This window comes from Nicotiana tomentosiformis, chromosome 12 (genome assembly GCF_000390325.3).
Source record: "Nicotiana tomentosiformis chromosome 12, ASM39032v3, whole genome shotgun sequence".
In the NCBI taxonomy this organism is placed as follows: domain Eukaryota; kingdom Viridiplantae; phylum Streptophyta; class Magnoliopsida; order Solanales; family Solanaceae; genus Nicotiana; species Nicotiana tomentosiformis.
In genome coordinates, this window is record NC_090823.1 from 115,991,038 (window position 1) to 116,007,139 (window position 16,102).

General features: G+C 36.3%; 1 protein-coding gene and 1 pseudogene across 1 annotated transcript; both read left to right on the forward strand.

Moving 5' to 3' along the window:
* The first annotated feature begins 2,619 nt into the window (after positions 1-2,619).
* On the forward strand, positions 2,620-9,176 carry LOC104096806 (25.3 kDa vesicle transport protein SEC22-1-like). The gene is made up of 6 exons (XM_009603240.4): positions 2,620-2,858; positions 4,901-5,109; positions 6,282-6,442; positions 6,547-6,693; positions 8,064-8,140; positions 8,724-9,176. The coding sequence occupies exons 2-6, from the start codon at positions 4,922-4,924 to the stop codon at positions 8,805-8,807; spliced, it is 657 nt and encodes a 218-aa protein (XP_009601535.1). The 5' UTR covers positions 2,620-2,858; positions 4,901-4,921; the 3' UTR covers positions 8,808-9,176.
* On the forward strand, positions 3,776-3,858 carry LOC117276930 (U6 spliceosomal RNA; annotated as a pseudogene).
* Positions 9,177-16,102: the final 6,926 nt, after the last annotated feature.

The following is a 16,102-nucleotide window of genomic DNA, read 5'->3' on the forward strand; positions in this document are numbered from 1 at the left end:
GCGACTGCATAATGGTTATGCGGACCGCATATCGGTCGCATAATTAGTGTCCAAAATGACCAAAAATCTGCCTGAGTCTGCGGTCACTATGCGGTCCGCATAACTGTTCTGTAGTCGCATAGTACACCGCATAAAAGTTATGCGGTCGCATAGTCGACCGCATAATTGCTTCCAACTGACCCAATTAACTGCCTCACTCTGCGGCCATTATGCGGTCCGCAGAGTGATTCTGCGGTCGTATAGTGGACTGCGAAAATGCACTTTTTTGTCAAAAAATTTTCTTTACTTTCCGGTGCATTGTTCAACCCAAAAAGTCCGAGCCGCGGCGAGCAAGCTCGCTGCTAAGAATTTCTATAATACTCAACACGTAAAATCAATTCGGCACCATGAAACATTATTTTCTTTTGTAAAATTTTACGGGGGCTTACAAAGATAAACTAAGTTATGCATTTAATTATAAACCAATGTAAAACTAAAAAATAGATATCCAACACTATCTTTGTTTGAGTTACTATATTTATGGGCTACAAAATTTACTTACTATTCAAGAATATTAAGTCCAAACTTGAAATAATACTTTAAAAGATAAAACAATTAAAAAGTTTAAGAAATATTTATAAATTATATTTCAATAAATATTTATATGTATAAAATAGTTTTAAAAATGGTATAAATGTACTATCGGGTTGGTTTGATTTCGGTTTGACTTTTTTTAGTTAAAACCAAACCAAACCAAACCAATTATGGTCGGATTATTTTTCCAATATCAAACCAAATCAAACCAAACACAATCAGGGTTTTTTTTCCGGTTTGACTCAGATTATCAGCTTGGTGCGGTTTATCGATTTTCTTTGTACACCCCTAGTGATAAGAATGTATCGCCAAAATTTAAGGGTAATTTTACAGAGTGGTGGTTCGACCAACTCTGCTGTATGAGACAGAGTGTTGGCCAGTCAAGAGCTCTCTTGTGTAGAAGATGAAAGTAGTAGAAATGAGAATGTTGAAATGGATGTGCGGGTGTACCAGGAGGGATAAGATTATGAATGAAGTTATTCGGGACAAAGTGGGAGTGGCCTCCGTAGAAAACAAGATGCGGGAGTCGAGGCTGAGATGCTTCGGACATGTTAAGAGGAAAAACATTGATGCTGCTGTTAGCAGGTGTGAGAGCTTGACCATGGCGTGTTTGAGAAGAGGTCGAGGCAGACCTAAGAAGTACTGGGGAGAGATGATTAGGCGGGACATGGCGCGACTTCTGCTTACTGAGGACATGACCCTTGATAGGAGAGTGTGGAGGTCGAGAATTAGGGTAGAAGGTTAGTAGGTAGATGAGAGTTTTCTCATTTCTTACCAGTAGTACTAGTAGCACGCATGTACTTTCCTATTTCTCAGATTTATATTACATCATGTTGTTTAGTTTGTTTTAATTATCGTATTCTCCTGTTGTTACTATTTTGGTAATACTTATTCTCTCCTCCCCCCCCCCCCTCCTCCCTCTCTTTCTTTTCTCTCTCCGCTTCTTCTTCTTATTCTTCTTCCTTTTCTTCTCCTCCTTACCTTTCTAAGCCGAGGGTCTATTAGAAATAACCTCTCTAACTTCACTAGGTAGGGATAAGGTCTGCGTACATATTACTCTCCCCAAACCCTACATGTGAGAATATACCGATTATTTTGTTGTTGTTGTTGTTGTTGTTGTATAGTCAAACCTCTCTATAACAGTATCGTTTGTTTTGATATTTTTTGGCTTTTACAGTAAATAGTTATTATACACATATAACAACATTTGGCGTTTAAATATATTTTGCTGTTATAGACAAAAATGATCCAAAAATTAATTTTTTCTTTTATAATATTACATGTAAAAGAGCAAAAAAATATTTAAAATTAAAATCTCAAAAGATATGAATATTTCACGAATTTAATGCTAAAGAAATTTAATACATTAAAAATTCACAATTGAACGTACAAAACCTCTAAGGCACACAATTAAATCTTTCAACATTGATGGAAGAACTCCATAATTGTAGCTTGTTTTGTACATTCCAGTCTCTTACTAACAGTATAACGCTTGAATCGGTGAAAATTTCCTTCTAAACTTGTAGCAGAAGGCTTCAAATAAAAAGAATGATGTGCATATCTTCAAAAAGTATAAATAGATTTTTTAAATATCTTTTGGCATTTTTCTAATGCAAAATATATTATTTGTAGATCTTCAAAATAAAAAATATATGATGTGTATATATTCATGGAACGTATTTCCATACTTAAGATAATATATTTTTATTATAAGTTGTAATTAAGGTTATAAAAATATATAGAATTATTATTAGCAATAATCTTAGAAAATTTATATGATTGTTATAGAGGGGTAATTTTACAAAAATAATGTACTGTCATACAGATGGTTGTTGCTGTTATAAGTAGAAAGTTATTATAAAGAAGTATAATATAACTTAAAAAATCGGTTCTGAGAAAAACTAGGTTGTTATAGTGAATGAATGTGGTGTGACTATATATATGAGGGTGTAGGTTAAACTTATTCCAAACTTGAGGGACCATTGTCTTTTTTTCTAATAAAATTTCCAGTACTTAAAAACAAATAGGAGGCTGACAGTTTTTGCCAAGGACGCCTTTTAACGTTTAACCCCCCCCCCCCCCCCAGAGTCAATCTCTGCAGAACCCTCTTCTTCACCCACCTCCCCTGAATCCTGTACTACTCCTATTAATTACACAACTATAGAACAAAAATCAAACTGAAGAAAATTTAAAATCTTCCAATACTAGTTGCATCAGATTCATCAAAACCGAAGATCGGGACGTAAATCGATCAACCAACATAGGAGTCACGACGCGTATGATTGGTAATTTGATCTATCACAGATTTAACTTTTTGTCAATGTGCGTTTTACCTAAATTGTTGAATATTGTAACGAAATGGGTCCAAATAGAGCAAATGTTCGATCGGAACGTTGAAATCATGTGTTAATTGGTTTCTTTTCACATTCGATCTTCTTAATTATCTTTTTTTCTTTAAATTTAAATTTTATGGAACTTCTGTAAGTGTGATCTTATTGCATGTGTGAAATGTTAGGTTACATTTGCAAAGGTGTCTTTGTTCTAGATAATTGTTCTGCTAATTAGTTCACAATATCTTTAGTTATGTACTTTATTATGCCTCAATCCCCATCAATTTGGGGTCAATTCTGTGAATCGTCTATGTTCATTCTGCTCCATCCATACCCACTTTCTTCCCCACTAAGTGATAAATGGACTTTTTGCGTAACTCGACCCCAAAAGCTACCTCAGTATTGCCCAAGACCATATAAAGAGACTACGAAATTCAAATTCCACTGATGTGGCTCAACATTCCCTCACGCTCATGCCTGCAAACTAGAGCATGGATAATAGAAATGGGGGCCCAAACATCAGTAATAATAAATTGGGATGGGCCTGGCTCTGGTACCATGATAATGGACCTTGGATCTAACTCACCCCAAAAGCTAGCTCATGAGGTTAGAATTGCCCAAGATCAAAAGAGACCATGAAATTCTCATCTCACCGATGTGGGACTCAAGACTAAGTAAATGTCTCCAAAGCAAAGTGGAGGTTCTCCAAATTTCAGGCAAAACTGGACAGTCTGGACCTAATGTAGTATAATGACAACAACTAAGTTTTTATTCAAATTAGTTGGTGCCAGATTTTGCACATTGTCTTTTGAGGAATATAGCTCAGTTTAGTAGGTTCTTGATGAGTCCAAAGAGGAAACTGTTGTGAGGTGGTCCCTTCGAGGACATCCAATAAAATTGGAATGATAATAGCATGGCCCCTGGGCAAGGATGACACGCAAATCGGAACTGTTTTGGGGTAAAGCCGTTTTAAGAAATTTTAAATAGCTTCAACATGCCATGGGTCGAGGAGACCCCCTAAATTGTTATCGAATTTTCTTTCTTGAAACTTCTGAATTAAACATACCTTGTTCTTCTCAATAGTTAAGGAACACAAAGGACAATATAGGCAGGGGCAACTGCTTCATTTATGGCAGGTGCTGGACATGCTCTCGTAGGTTAATAGAAAGTTGCATCAGCAGGGTATAATGCATAAGTTATTGTCATTTATTGGGAGTATGTCATAAATTGGGAATGAGAGGATATTAGAAAATTGTTGGACTGCATCAGTGCAAAGTCCTAGCGAGTGTTAAATATCTCTAGATTTCCTAAATCTGAAGAACATAATTTTTCAGTAAACTCTGCACCTTTGAATCGTCATATCATTTTAACATCTATCTCCTCTTCGAAGTCCCTTAGGAGTGTCAATTTTTCGATTCAACGTCTCTACATTTTAGGCGATTTATTCTTTCAGTTAAGAGTTTGATAATTTTTAATAGAATGTCTTCGAAGTCATACATCTTTGCGAGCTTTGAATGATTTATTTGGTGTCACATAGGAGTAGTGGGTCTTCGATTTATTACTCTAGTTAACATCTAGTTATTTCCTTTATTTATCATTTGTTTTCAATTTTTTTTTTTTTTTGTATGTGTGTGTATTCTCAAAATGAGAGCAAAATCATTAGATTCTGAGAGATAAACTTAAAGATAAAAATGCATCTTTGAAAAGCTACTCGCTATCTCTTTTCCACTTGAACAAGAAAAGCCTGGCACTTATTGGAACTAAAAGTAGGAAAGTCCCTTAAACAAGGCCTTGTTGGAATCAACTGTCCAAATAATAGGAAGTATGAACGAATTTGTAAAGCCGTGTGCAATGAAAAATGCAAGCACGGCTTGGGGAGGGGTCTTTACTTGTTTATTTAATTTAAGATTAACATTTATTTTATTTAACAAGGAACTTATATATTTCCTGCTTCAAATCTGCAAGTTTAACTCTTACCTTATTGTGTTTGCTTGTAGTTGTATGCTTGTGGAAGAAAAATGGTGAAGTTGACAATGGTTGCTCGTGTGACTGATGGTCTTCCTTTAGCTGAGGGGCTGGATGATGGTCGTGATGTTCCGGATGCAGATTTCTATAAGCAGCAAGCCAAGTCCTTGTTCAAGAACCTCTCTATGGGCCAGATTGACGCATCAAGGATGTCTGTGGAAACTGGACCTTATATTTTCCAGTATCCTTTTATTTTGTTTCATATAGCATCTGTTTCGATGTTCCTGGTTTGTTTACATCTCTAGATTCAATGAAATCTTTCAAAATACGTACTTCGTAGTTACCTTTATTTTATTTTATTGTGAGATAGTACAAGCTAAGCAATAGAATGGTCTCTCCCAAAACACTTCACTGAATTACTTAAGTGTGTAGCAATTTCCATCTCAGAGAAAGACACAGAATTTTGTCAATTTGTTTATGCACTTGTGAGCGACACTGCACTTTTTAATTTTTGTATTTTATTTTTTGGGTGGAAGGGGGTTCCTTTAGAGACTCCCTAATGAATATTCAAGAAATTCAATGATCAAGTTGCCCCCTTCCTCTTTTTTGTTTTTTGAACAGTTTATGGAATAACAGCAGTTTGGTATACGCTTGATTGGATTGCTTAGCATCTGCATATATTGTTGCAAAATTTATGGGCAACTAGGAATTTTCATGATATAAACAGAAGTAGCATAACTAACAAGCGTTGCTCCGACTTCTTCTTGGGAGGACCAAAATTTGAGAATAAACCAAAGACAGGCCCTTATGTGTACAAAGTCAATTTTCTCCTTCAAAGGTTGCCTTGATTCTTTCCGTTCAAAGTACCCACATAGGGATGAAGAGTGCTCCAGCTTAATGCTTTCAATGAACTAAGAGGGATCTTTTTTGTTTTCCTTTTGGAGGACTTCTTGCCCTTACCATATATCCTCTCTGTTTCTCTTTCAGTACAGTTTCTTTTTCAATCTAATAAGCAATAATTTGATTGACACCTAACCTTGGATATGCAGAAACTGGTAAGTACATTTTGAAAAGGAGAAGCTGAATAAATAGGCATGATGCATTTTATACATATCGAAACTGTGATTCTGTTTTTAGGCTTTGAGTCATGGTATGCACTTTACCTATTTAAGCAATATGTTATTCATTTTCCGGATTAAATAGCAGGTTTAAGCTTATAGATGGAAGTATGATCTATTGAAAAAAATCTCACAAAGTATTTGCTTTCCATGTTACACCTTTGCGTCCACTACTTTTTCCTTTCTAAAATAGATGTACTTAACTACTGCTTGTTTGATACTGAAGTTTTCGTTCCACCAACTAAAAGTAAGGTGCTCTCTGGGGATTCAGTGCTCTCTTAACTCATGACCTCAGTTATATCATTGAAGGCCATGTTTGTTATTTGACAATGTGTGATCGCTCTTATCCCAAGAAACTTGCCTTTCAATACCTGGAAGATCTTAAGAATGAGTTTGAGCGTGTCAATGGGAGTCAAATTGAAACTGCTGCTAGGCCTTATGCTTTTATTAAATTTGGTATGGTCTTACCTTTACTGTGTGCTTTTCTAATTTCTTATTGATCTTCTTTTGAATACTAATTTTTCTTCTTCTTGCAATTTGTAATTTTCTTGATTCAATAGATACATTTATACAGAGGACTAAGAAACTGTACCAGGACACCAGAACTCAGCGCAATATTACAAAGTTGAATGATGAACTTTACGAAGTTCATCAGATAATGACTCGAAATGTACAGGATGTTTTAGGTGTTGGTGAAAAGTTGGATCGTAAGTCTCTCATTCTAAAGTTTGCCTGATCTCATTACCATCTCATAATATGTGGAAAGTTTCTTGTGCTAACCTTAGCACTTCCTCATTCATCTTCTAAATATCTGGGAAGCTACTGATGCTCAGTGTTCTACTTCAGTTTAGCCTTAAAAGGCTACTAAATACTGTCTGACAATTTCTTTATTCACAAGTATTTTATGCTATTACTTGCTTTTTCATTTTTTAAGTTTACTGTTATCCTGAAATATTAGTTATTGGTAATACCTATTTACTATGTATAGATTTCTTTGAAAACTTCCTAGTTCAGTCATAAAAGAAATATGGAGCTTCAAATTTTGTCGCTAATGGTGCACCAGAAACAAAAGTAGAAAAGATTGTGGAAGACATGTAACCTTTACTGGTTCGAGCATGAAGATATAGATATGGTTTAGTGATCCTCCGTAGATTTCATTAACTTTTTTAACAACTGACTTTGGTGTAACCGGAGGTGATTATTGAAGTATTCATTCCTCAATTTTATCTCCGTTATGTACCCCTGAAAAGAAAATTTCTGTACTCGTTCATTTCTTTTGATCATAAGATACCAAATTAAAGCTTCTGGTTTTTTTTTTATTAACTCTGGTTTTTCCTCTCACTGCGTGATTAAGACATTGAAACAGCATCTATTTATCAGATGAGCTATTATCTTTGTAGTCTTTATATTCTCAAAACTAGGTTGTGTAGCTCTAATAACACAAAGCCTATGCTGCTTGTGTTGCAAAAGGGTGGGCCAAAATCAACCTGTGTCAAAATAAAGGTAAGAGTTGCATCAATTGTGACATTTTATTGCATCAACAGTAATCTAAAGTGCAGCTAAGAACAGAATGCAACGGAAGCAAAGGGTTCATATAACTGATTCCAACTAATTTGGATTAAAGCTTATTAGTTGTTATGCCGCATTAGTTCATGTGTTTGTCAGGAGTGCTGTTATTCTAGTTAGAGACCCATCCGTTTAGGCATAAAGTGATATATAGAGAACTTCTAGTTTTGGAAAACTCTTAATTTGTCTTAAAAGACATTATTTTGGTTTCCTATAATCGAGAAATAAATCTGAATAAAGCGCAACAGTACGGAGTTTTATCTAGTTTACCCCAACTAATATGAGATTCAGGAATAGTTGATTGATTGATACAAGCCCAAACGCACACGTCTTTTTGTCAGTCATAAGACTCGAAGCTTTAAATACATCAGCAAATACTCTTTCTGTGATGTATCATTTGTCATGTAGTAGTTCTCCCTCTTTTTTTATCTTTCTTATGTTCATGGGATTATCTCCTATAGTTTATGTTTGATATATAGAGATTTGATTGTTCAAATGTGAAATTCTGCAGAGGTCAGTCAGATGTCCAGTCGCTTGACATCAGAATCCCGCATATATGCTGATAAAGCAAGAGATTTAAATCGTCAGGTTAGTGCCGTGGAAATTTAAGATAATGCTTTCATATACTTGGCGGGAAGTGTACTTTCCACTTTTAGTTGGAATGCAAAGTGGTGATGTAAAAGGATTTCAAGGAACATGAAACTTGGGATATGTTCTTTATGTTCTAATGCGCACACAGCTTCGTATCATGTAAGATGTCACTGTAGAAGATTATGGGGCTCGGTCTCCGGTTGATTGCGGATGGAAATTTTCTATTGTTGAACAGAGTATTTGGAGGCCTGTGGTTAAGAAATAGGATGGAGAAATGTTAAACTATGATGTATCACCATTGAGGACTTCTGTTTCGTGCCATTACTCCTCGAAACTTGCCCTTGCTTCAGTTTCGTTTGTGCTTAGACTAGGACAAACCAACAGAAATGGGAATGAAATTTTTCCCCGTCTGGTTCTAGTTTTAGGTGTCTTGTTAGATCCTTGCACTAGCATAGACATGTAGGCATGTATCAGATGTGGATGGTGTTGCTTCTTGTCTTATCATGGATATACTTCTTTAATTTTTATTTTTTTATCTGCAATTACTTTAATATACTGACTCATATCTTCATAACTTTAGGCTCTGATTCGGAAATGGGCTCCGGTTGCTATTGTCATTGGAGTTGTCATTCTCCTCTTCTGGGCGAAAAATAAGATTTGGTGATTCTGCCATCCATATGCAGTTTAGAGAAGTGTTATTACTCTTGAATACTTCCTGATTTTTCAGCATCAAACTGTGTGGCAACAGAGACCACTTAACATTTCAAGGTGGCTGCCGTGTTGTCTGCACAATGAAGAGATTGTTTTTGTGCGGCTATGACACCCAAGCTGTGATTTTGATAATGTAAAACAGAGACAGACCATGATGAGCCATGTTGGTAAACTTTGAAAAATGATACTAATTTCAGTCTTCTCAGCATATTTTGCATTATAACATAACTTTAAAACTTGAAATACAACATATTCTTGTAATTCTGAGGAGATTAGTTGCAACTTTGATATATAGAGATACAGTATAAGATTGCAGTGTCTATATTTCGTTTTCTTCCTTCCCCACTTATACATGCAAATGAAGTTGAAGTGTTTATATCGACGGATCGAAATTTCCCAGAAAATTTCGTGTTGTGCAACAGAAAATGCCTTCCAACTTTTAAATCTTGTTAGCTGTTAGTTTGATAGTTGGCGATTTAACTGAAATGAAGTTCGCCATTTCTCGGATATGAAGGTTTCGTCTGCTTTGTCAAATTAGCCTATTCTCCTATATCCTCAAGGTGGTATTATCTAGTCCATCTGATATCATTATCTTCTCTTCTGAATATTTCAGACCTTGTTCTGCCACTCATAGTTCAATTAATCGATTTTTGCCTCCATAATTTGTATGACTTTATACTGTAGTTAATAAAGCTGCTAGCTCCAATTTTCAGCAAATTCTCACCCGAACAGGACTTTTTTTAATTTTTATTCTGCTCCCCTTTGATCTCCTTTGTTGGAGCTATTGCTTCTTTAGTGAGTCGAACCCACGACCCTGAGATTGCAGGTGGAGGTACTGACTCAATGCTTACTACCTTTACGCAAGATCAACCAAAGAGAGCATTCCTACCCTTCATTTCGACAAAACAGCATTAGGCAGGTCAAAGTAACAAAAAAGCTCATCATGGGTGTGGAACATCCATTCTCAAAGGGATTTATTTGTGGTTCTGAGTTTTACTTTACCAGCTTCTTGAAAGAAAAAAAGAAAAGGAATTGGATATTTGCCCTTGTAGTGAAACAAAGATTGACCAACATAGATGTAATATTTTGGGAGGCCAAAAGTTCTGGCTTAGCTAAATTTTTATGAGGAAGAACTGTAATGTGACCATCGTATGTTCAAGTTCCATAGCGCGATAAATTTCTTTGGGGCAGAGGACCCGTATTTAGAGTAGTTATTGAAACAACATATTCACATTATTTCAATTAATAAAAATTCATTGAGTGTGCATATTCCAGCAGATTAGCTCAACTGTTGTGTACGTGGCCTGTTGAAATGCGCAGGGATGAACTTTCAAAGGGGTGACAAATGGGCGGGTTGGGCTGAATTTGGGCGGGTCAAGATGGGTTGAGTCAATAAATGAGTCATTGCCCAGCTCAGCCCAAAGAGTACTTGGGTTAAAATGGGCTGAGTCAAGATGAGCTAAACAATGGATCATAACCCAACCCGCCCAACTTGACCCATATTTTTACAAATTAGAACCATACTCCATCTTGCTTAAAGAAAACGTTTAACCTTTTATACACCTATGTATGTTCCCTACTTTCCTAGCTTTCTCATAATTTATTCATTTCATGCACCGGCAATGAATTGCTATATATCTAATTTTAAAGTTTTAGCTAACAAACACATGGATTAATCTTATACTCAACTATTCATGAGCTTTTATAACTTTATAAAACCAAATAAATATTAAAAGTGTAAAAGGAGGGGGGAAAAGCAAAGAAAATAGCGGTTGGACAATGTTTCAGAAAATATTTTGAAGAAAATTTTTGTGCAAGATAAAGGTTTGTCTAGTTGATTTTTTTTTTCCAGCTGTTGGAATTGTTCCAAAAACAATTCATTTAGAAAAGAGCGTTCCGGCAACACGAAATTTTCAGAAAACTTTGTTGATAAAGTCTTTTAGAGAAAAACAACCCAGATACTTTTCCGTACAAACTTTGATTTATATCTATTTATGTAGTTATTATTTGTTATGTAACACAAGAAGCCCTACTCCGCACTTAAGAAGTACTATCAAAATATATTTTCTTAAATAACAAATTAGTATTTAAAATTTGTAAGTTGAAAATTATCTTTTATGTTATTTCTAAATAAGTAAATTTCAGCACTACTCAGTTACAAAATTATTCATATTTATATTAAAACTTAGATACCTTGATTCTCGTTTTTAAACTTAGATACAGAAACTAATGATAGGGCAACTAAATTTCTAGACAAGCCTTCAGTTGGGTTGAGCTCCCTTTGTTTTGGGTGAGTTTCATGGGTTAGTATTTGGGTTCAACCCAAATAGACCCATGAGCTAAAATATTTCTAGCCTAACCCATTAATCTCTAGGCGGGTTGGATGGGTTTGGGCTCAAATTGGCACCCCTAATTTCAGGGTGAAATTTTAAAAATAGCCAGATTTACAAGTGGTAATTGAAAAATAGTCACAGTTTCAAAAGTAATCGAAATTTAGCCATTTTTCATGTAAAGATAAATCTGAACGAAAACACTGTTCAAAATTCGGAAAATATTCCAGCATAATATACTGAAGTTCGAATTTTTTACATGTGAACTTCCAGCATAATATACTGGAGTTCCAGTACATTATGATGAAACTCCATTATATTATGATGGAGTTCCGGTATAAATATACTAGAACTCTATCATAATATACTGGAGTTCCAACATAATATATTGGTCCAGCATAATATACTGAAAGTTCATACACATGTGCACCAATCTCCAGTATATTAGGTTGGAACTTTCCGTGTTGCAGCAAAATAGTGGCTATTTTTCAATGACTTTGCAAACACTGGCTATTTTTCAATTATCAATCTAAAAATTGGCTAGCCCGTGCTATTTTTACCTACTTTCAATCCATGCGCTCTACCTGTGTGAAGAGGGAGGAAATAAAAGTAACATACAAGAAAGAGCGCGCATTGAGGGTAGAGGGAAAAAAGACTAAGTGGGCATTTGGACATAAGAATTGTAAAATTCTGGAAAAAAATAAAAATAAATTTCAAGTGAAAATGGTATTTGAAAACTAGATTTGTGTTTGGACATGAATATAATTTTGGGTTATTTTTTAAGTTTTGTAAGTGATCTGAGTAAAAATATTTTGAAAAACAGCTTTTTAGAGTTTTTCAAATTTTGAAAAATTCCAAAATCCATCTTCAAGTGAAAATTTGAAAATTTATGGTCAAACACTGATTTCGAAAAAAAGTGAAAAAATTTCCAAAAAAAGTGAAATTTTTTTTATGTCCAAACGTGCTCTTAGTACTTATATATATATATATATATATATATATATATATATATATATATATATATATACATATGGAGTTCCTAGACATTCTTTTTTCTCTTGTTTATAACCTTCTTTTTCTTTCTTACCATCCTAATTTCTCAATTATACGTGTACCATGCCAGTGTATAGATCTTGCTTTGACTATCAAATTCGGGGATGAAGGTTGACCTTTACATGACTAAAGAGTTGTTGATAGGGTGAATTTCAAAAATAGCCAGATTTATAAGTGGTAATTGAAAAATAACCACAGTTTCAAAAGTAATCAAAATTTAGCCATTTTCATGTAAAGATAAATCTTAACGAAAATACTGTTTTAAATTCGGAAAATATTCCAGCATAATATACTGGAATTCGATTTTTTTACTTGTGAACTTCCAGCATAATATACTGGAGTTCCAGTATATTATGCTGGAACTCCAGTATATTATGATGGAGCTTCGTATATTTATGCTGGAGCTCCATCATAATATACTGGAGTTCCAGCATAATATGCTAGAAGTTCATACACAGGTGCTCCAATCTCCAGTATATTTTGCTGGAACTTTTTGTGTGCTGGAGTTCCAGCATAATATGCTGGAAGTTCATGCACAAGTGCACCAATCTCCAGTATATTATGCTGGAACTTTTCGTGTTGCAGCAAAATGGTCACTATTTTTCAATGACTTTGCAAACGCTGACTATTTTTTAATTACCAGTCCGAAAACTGGCTAGCTCGTGCTATTTTTACGTTACTCTTCTGTTAATAATTAGGGACCGAGAAAAGATGAGTTCACATGAATAAATCAAATGGATAAAGCTACAACAATCAACTTTCAGGTTTCACCTTATCTTGCAGTTCTCTACACGGCCACAGCTGATATTTACAGTTTCCTAATTCAAACTGAAAATTTGTCAACTTTCCAAGTAAGGATTAACCACTGTAAGTTTACACATTGTACTCGTTTACATGTTCATCAACCAAGAGTGCCAGAGTGGTTACAACTATTTCACACCCTAAGAAAGAGATGCAGCTATTCTCAACAGAGAAAACTAAACATCTAGAAATATCATACTGAACAAGATAGATTATCATATTTAGACCAATGGAAGTGGACTCATCTAAGATGCACTAACATATCAACAAACCTAGTGTTTATCCGAAAAATGGATAGAGTTGAATTTATACGTAGTTCTAAGGATACGTGGTGTAGCTTGACACAAATCGGAAAAGTAAGTAGAAAAATATCGAATATTGACTGTAAAAAAGGAATAAAATACAAACCAAACTGAGTAGAAAACGATTTATAAACAAGCAAGATGAATCAATGTACAAGGCTCACAAAAGGATAATTTCTCCTGTATCTATATGTAAATATCAATAATCTTTTCAATAAGGGAGTGTGTAGATGCCTCAATGTTCAATTACCCTTTTGCAGAAATGATAGCCACTCTTTTATAGTGGAGGGATCCTACTTTGGATATAATAAAAAATACATAGTGGGGATCCCATGATATATTAGTTAATTTAGTTTTTCCTTAATTTCCGCCGAGATTCTCTCCCCAAGTGCGGCTACAATGGCTCTTGTCTCTTAGCTCGATCTTGGTTGGACTTGATATTGGTCGATCTCCAGATTTCGAGCTCGATACTGACTCGAGCTCAATATTGACTCGGGCTCGAATCTTGAGTTCGATAACGCCACTTTACATCATAATTCGATTTGGACTCGAGCTCTATAATGACTTCGAGCTCGGTATTGATCGGTCCCTGAATCTTGAGGTTGGTAACTTGGCTTCAGATCTCATCTCGGTATTATGAAAACAACCCTCGGTCAATCATGTTCCAATCTTGACTAATTGCATGAAGGGCAAAACCGTTTTTGACCGTATACAGATAGTCCCCTCGTTTCTCTGAAAGAATGCGGCGAGAAACGACATGATTTTCCAATGATACGACTAGATACACACTGACGTTTGTATCGAGCTCGACCATGACGTATGTGATAACTGTCCCGTCGATTCAGTTACCAAGGCATTAAATGTATATCAGACGATGGTCGGCCACTGCTGATATTGAACCGTCATTGCCAACTCTATAAATAACCCCTCTCTTTACCATATTTTACTTTTAGATCTCCAATCTCCAAATCTTCTTCCTTTTTCGCATCTTCTAAGTTTATCCGCAAATCTGTGATTTTCACTACAAATTTCTTCTCAAAATACCAAAATACTTCTGATCTTTGTTCACAGAAATTTAGATGGCCAAAACGTCAAAAACTGTTCCTTAAAATGAGAATGCCTCTTCATTGCGGCCTGCCGGCGATAAAACACTGGTGGAGCCACGACCTGAGGAGTGTGTTCTCGGGGTGTGTGTTCTCACTTCTAATTTTAAGACCGATAAGGCCTCGTCGGTTCCCGATTGATGAGAGCTAATATCGAGGTATATATGCTTGGTAACTGAGGGATACCTCAAGCAAGTAAGGAAAGATTGCAACTGGGAAAACAAAGAAGTGGTGATCCCGGCTCCCGAATAAGATATCACCACCTATGCGGAAGGGTTTTAAGTGTGTACACTTACCCTTTCACGTTGGTCCCCCTCGACCCCGTTGTTGTTGACTTCTGCCGCCAGTATCAAATAACCTTAGGACAAATCCACCCTTCCTTTAGGCGAATTGTTATTCTGCTCCGAGGGGTTGCCTTTTACATTCGACCACCTCATCAAGTTTATACAGCCCCCACCTCTATCGAGGTGGGTTAATAAAAATTCAACGCCGAGCTACCAAAGTACTGTTCTCGAGCATAGACGAGGATAAGGACCGAGGTTGGATGAGCCAGTTCGTTCGAGTGAAGACTTCCGACCTTATCCCGGCCGAGAAGATGCTATTTCCCGAGAAATGAACTATGAGGCGTAAGTACAATTTTACTGTTAGCTCCTATTGTTTTGTTCCTTCGTTTCTCTCACTGATATCCTTTTATGTAATGTAGTGGTTGCTTGGATGCACGGTGTAATTCCTAACCTTAAGAGCTGGGTACGGGACCTGACCTTGACCTCTACATATGCCGAGCACTCGTGGCACGATTTATCAAAGGGCCGTTGGGAGGCCCAAACACATGGTAAGCTTCTTTCTCACGTCTTTGTTGACTTTGTAAAGTGTTTCTTACTTATTTTCTTTTTATACGATCCTTGGCAAAGATGCTTTTATGAGGCCATTATCTGGTGAGGAGGAGACTTCGATCCGGCACCGAAACCGGCGAAGGACAAAAAGAAAAAAAAGATCTCGACCTCCGAGGATCCGGAACCTTAGAAGAAGGTGGGTCGTAAGCTGAGGAAGAATATCATCCTCATGACCGAAGACTATGTTTGACGTCTTAGGAATGAAGATGAAGAAGAGGAATAAGATGACTCCAGGCTGGTAGCTCGAGTGAAAATGAACATCGAGGCCCCAAAGGCTACTGAATCAGTGAAAGCTGCGAAGATTCCATCTCGTGATGAAGGAGTCTCGGGAAGAGAATTGGTCGAAGTCCCCGAGTAATCAAGGATCGAAGATTTCCCCCACAATAATGAGCCAATGGTGGGTATGGCTGCAGGGGCTGATTTCGAGGCCCCCCGAGATGGAGGACGCCCAAAGTGATTCACTTGGGCTAATAGAAATTGGGAGCTCTCCGTTGTTCCCCTCGTTTTCCGAGGATATGATTCGAGAGGCTCGAGCCTTGAAGACCCTTCCTATCGAAGGAGTCCATGGAAGGGAGGATCCCTTCCGTGATTATTTTACTGGGGTCGAAGATGCTACCGGCCTGAGCAACTTGGAGGTTCCAAGGAAGGACTCGGGTGAGGCATCGAGCCTTTTCAATGAAGTGCAGCAAGCTCTGAATCGGGTAAGCCTTAACTCCCTTTTGTTGATATTACCCTTATGTTTGTTTTTCTTTTCTAACTTCTTTTC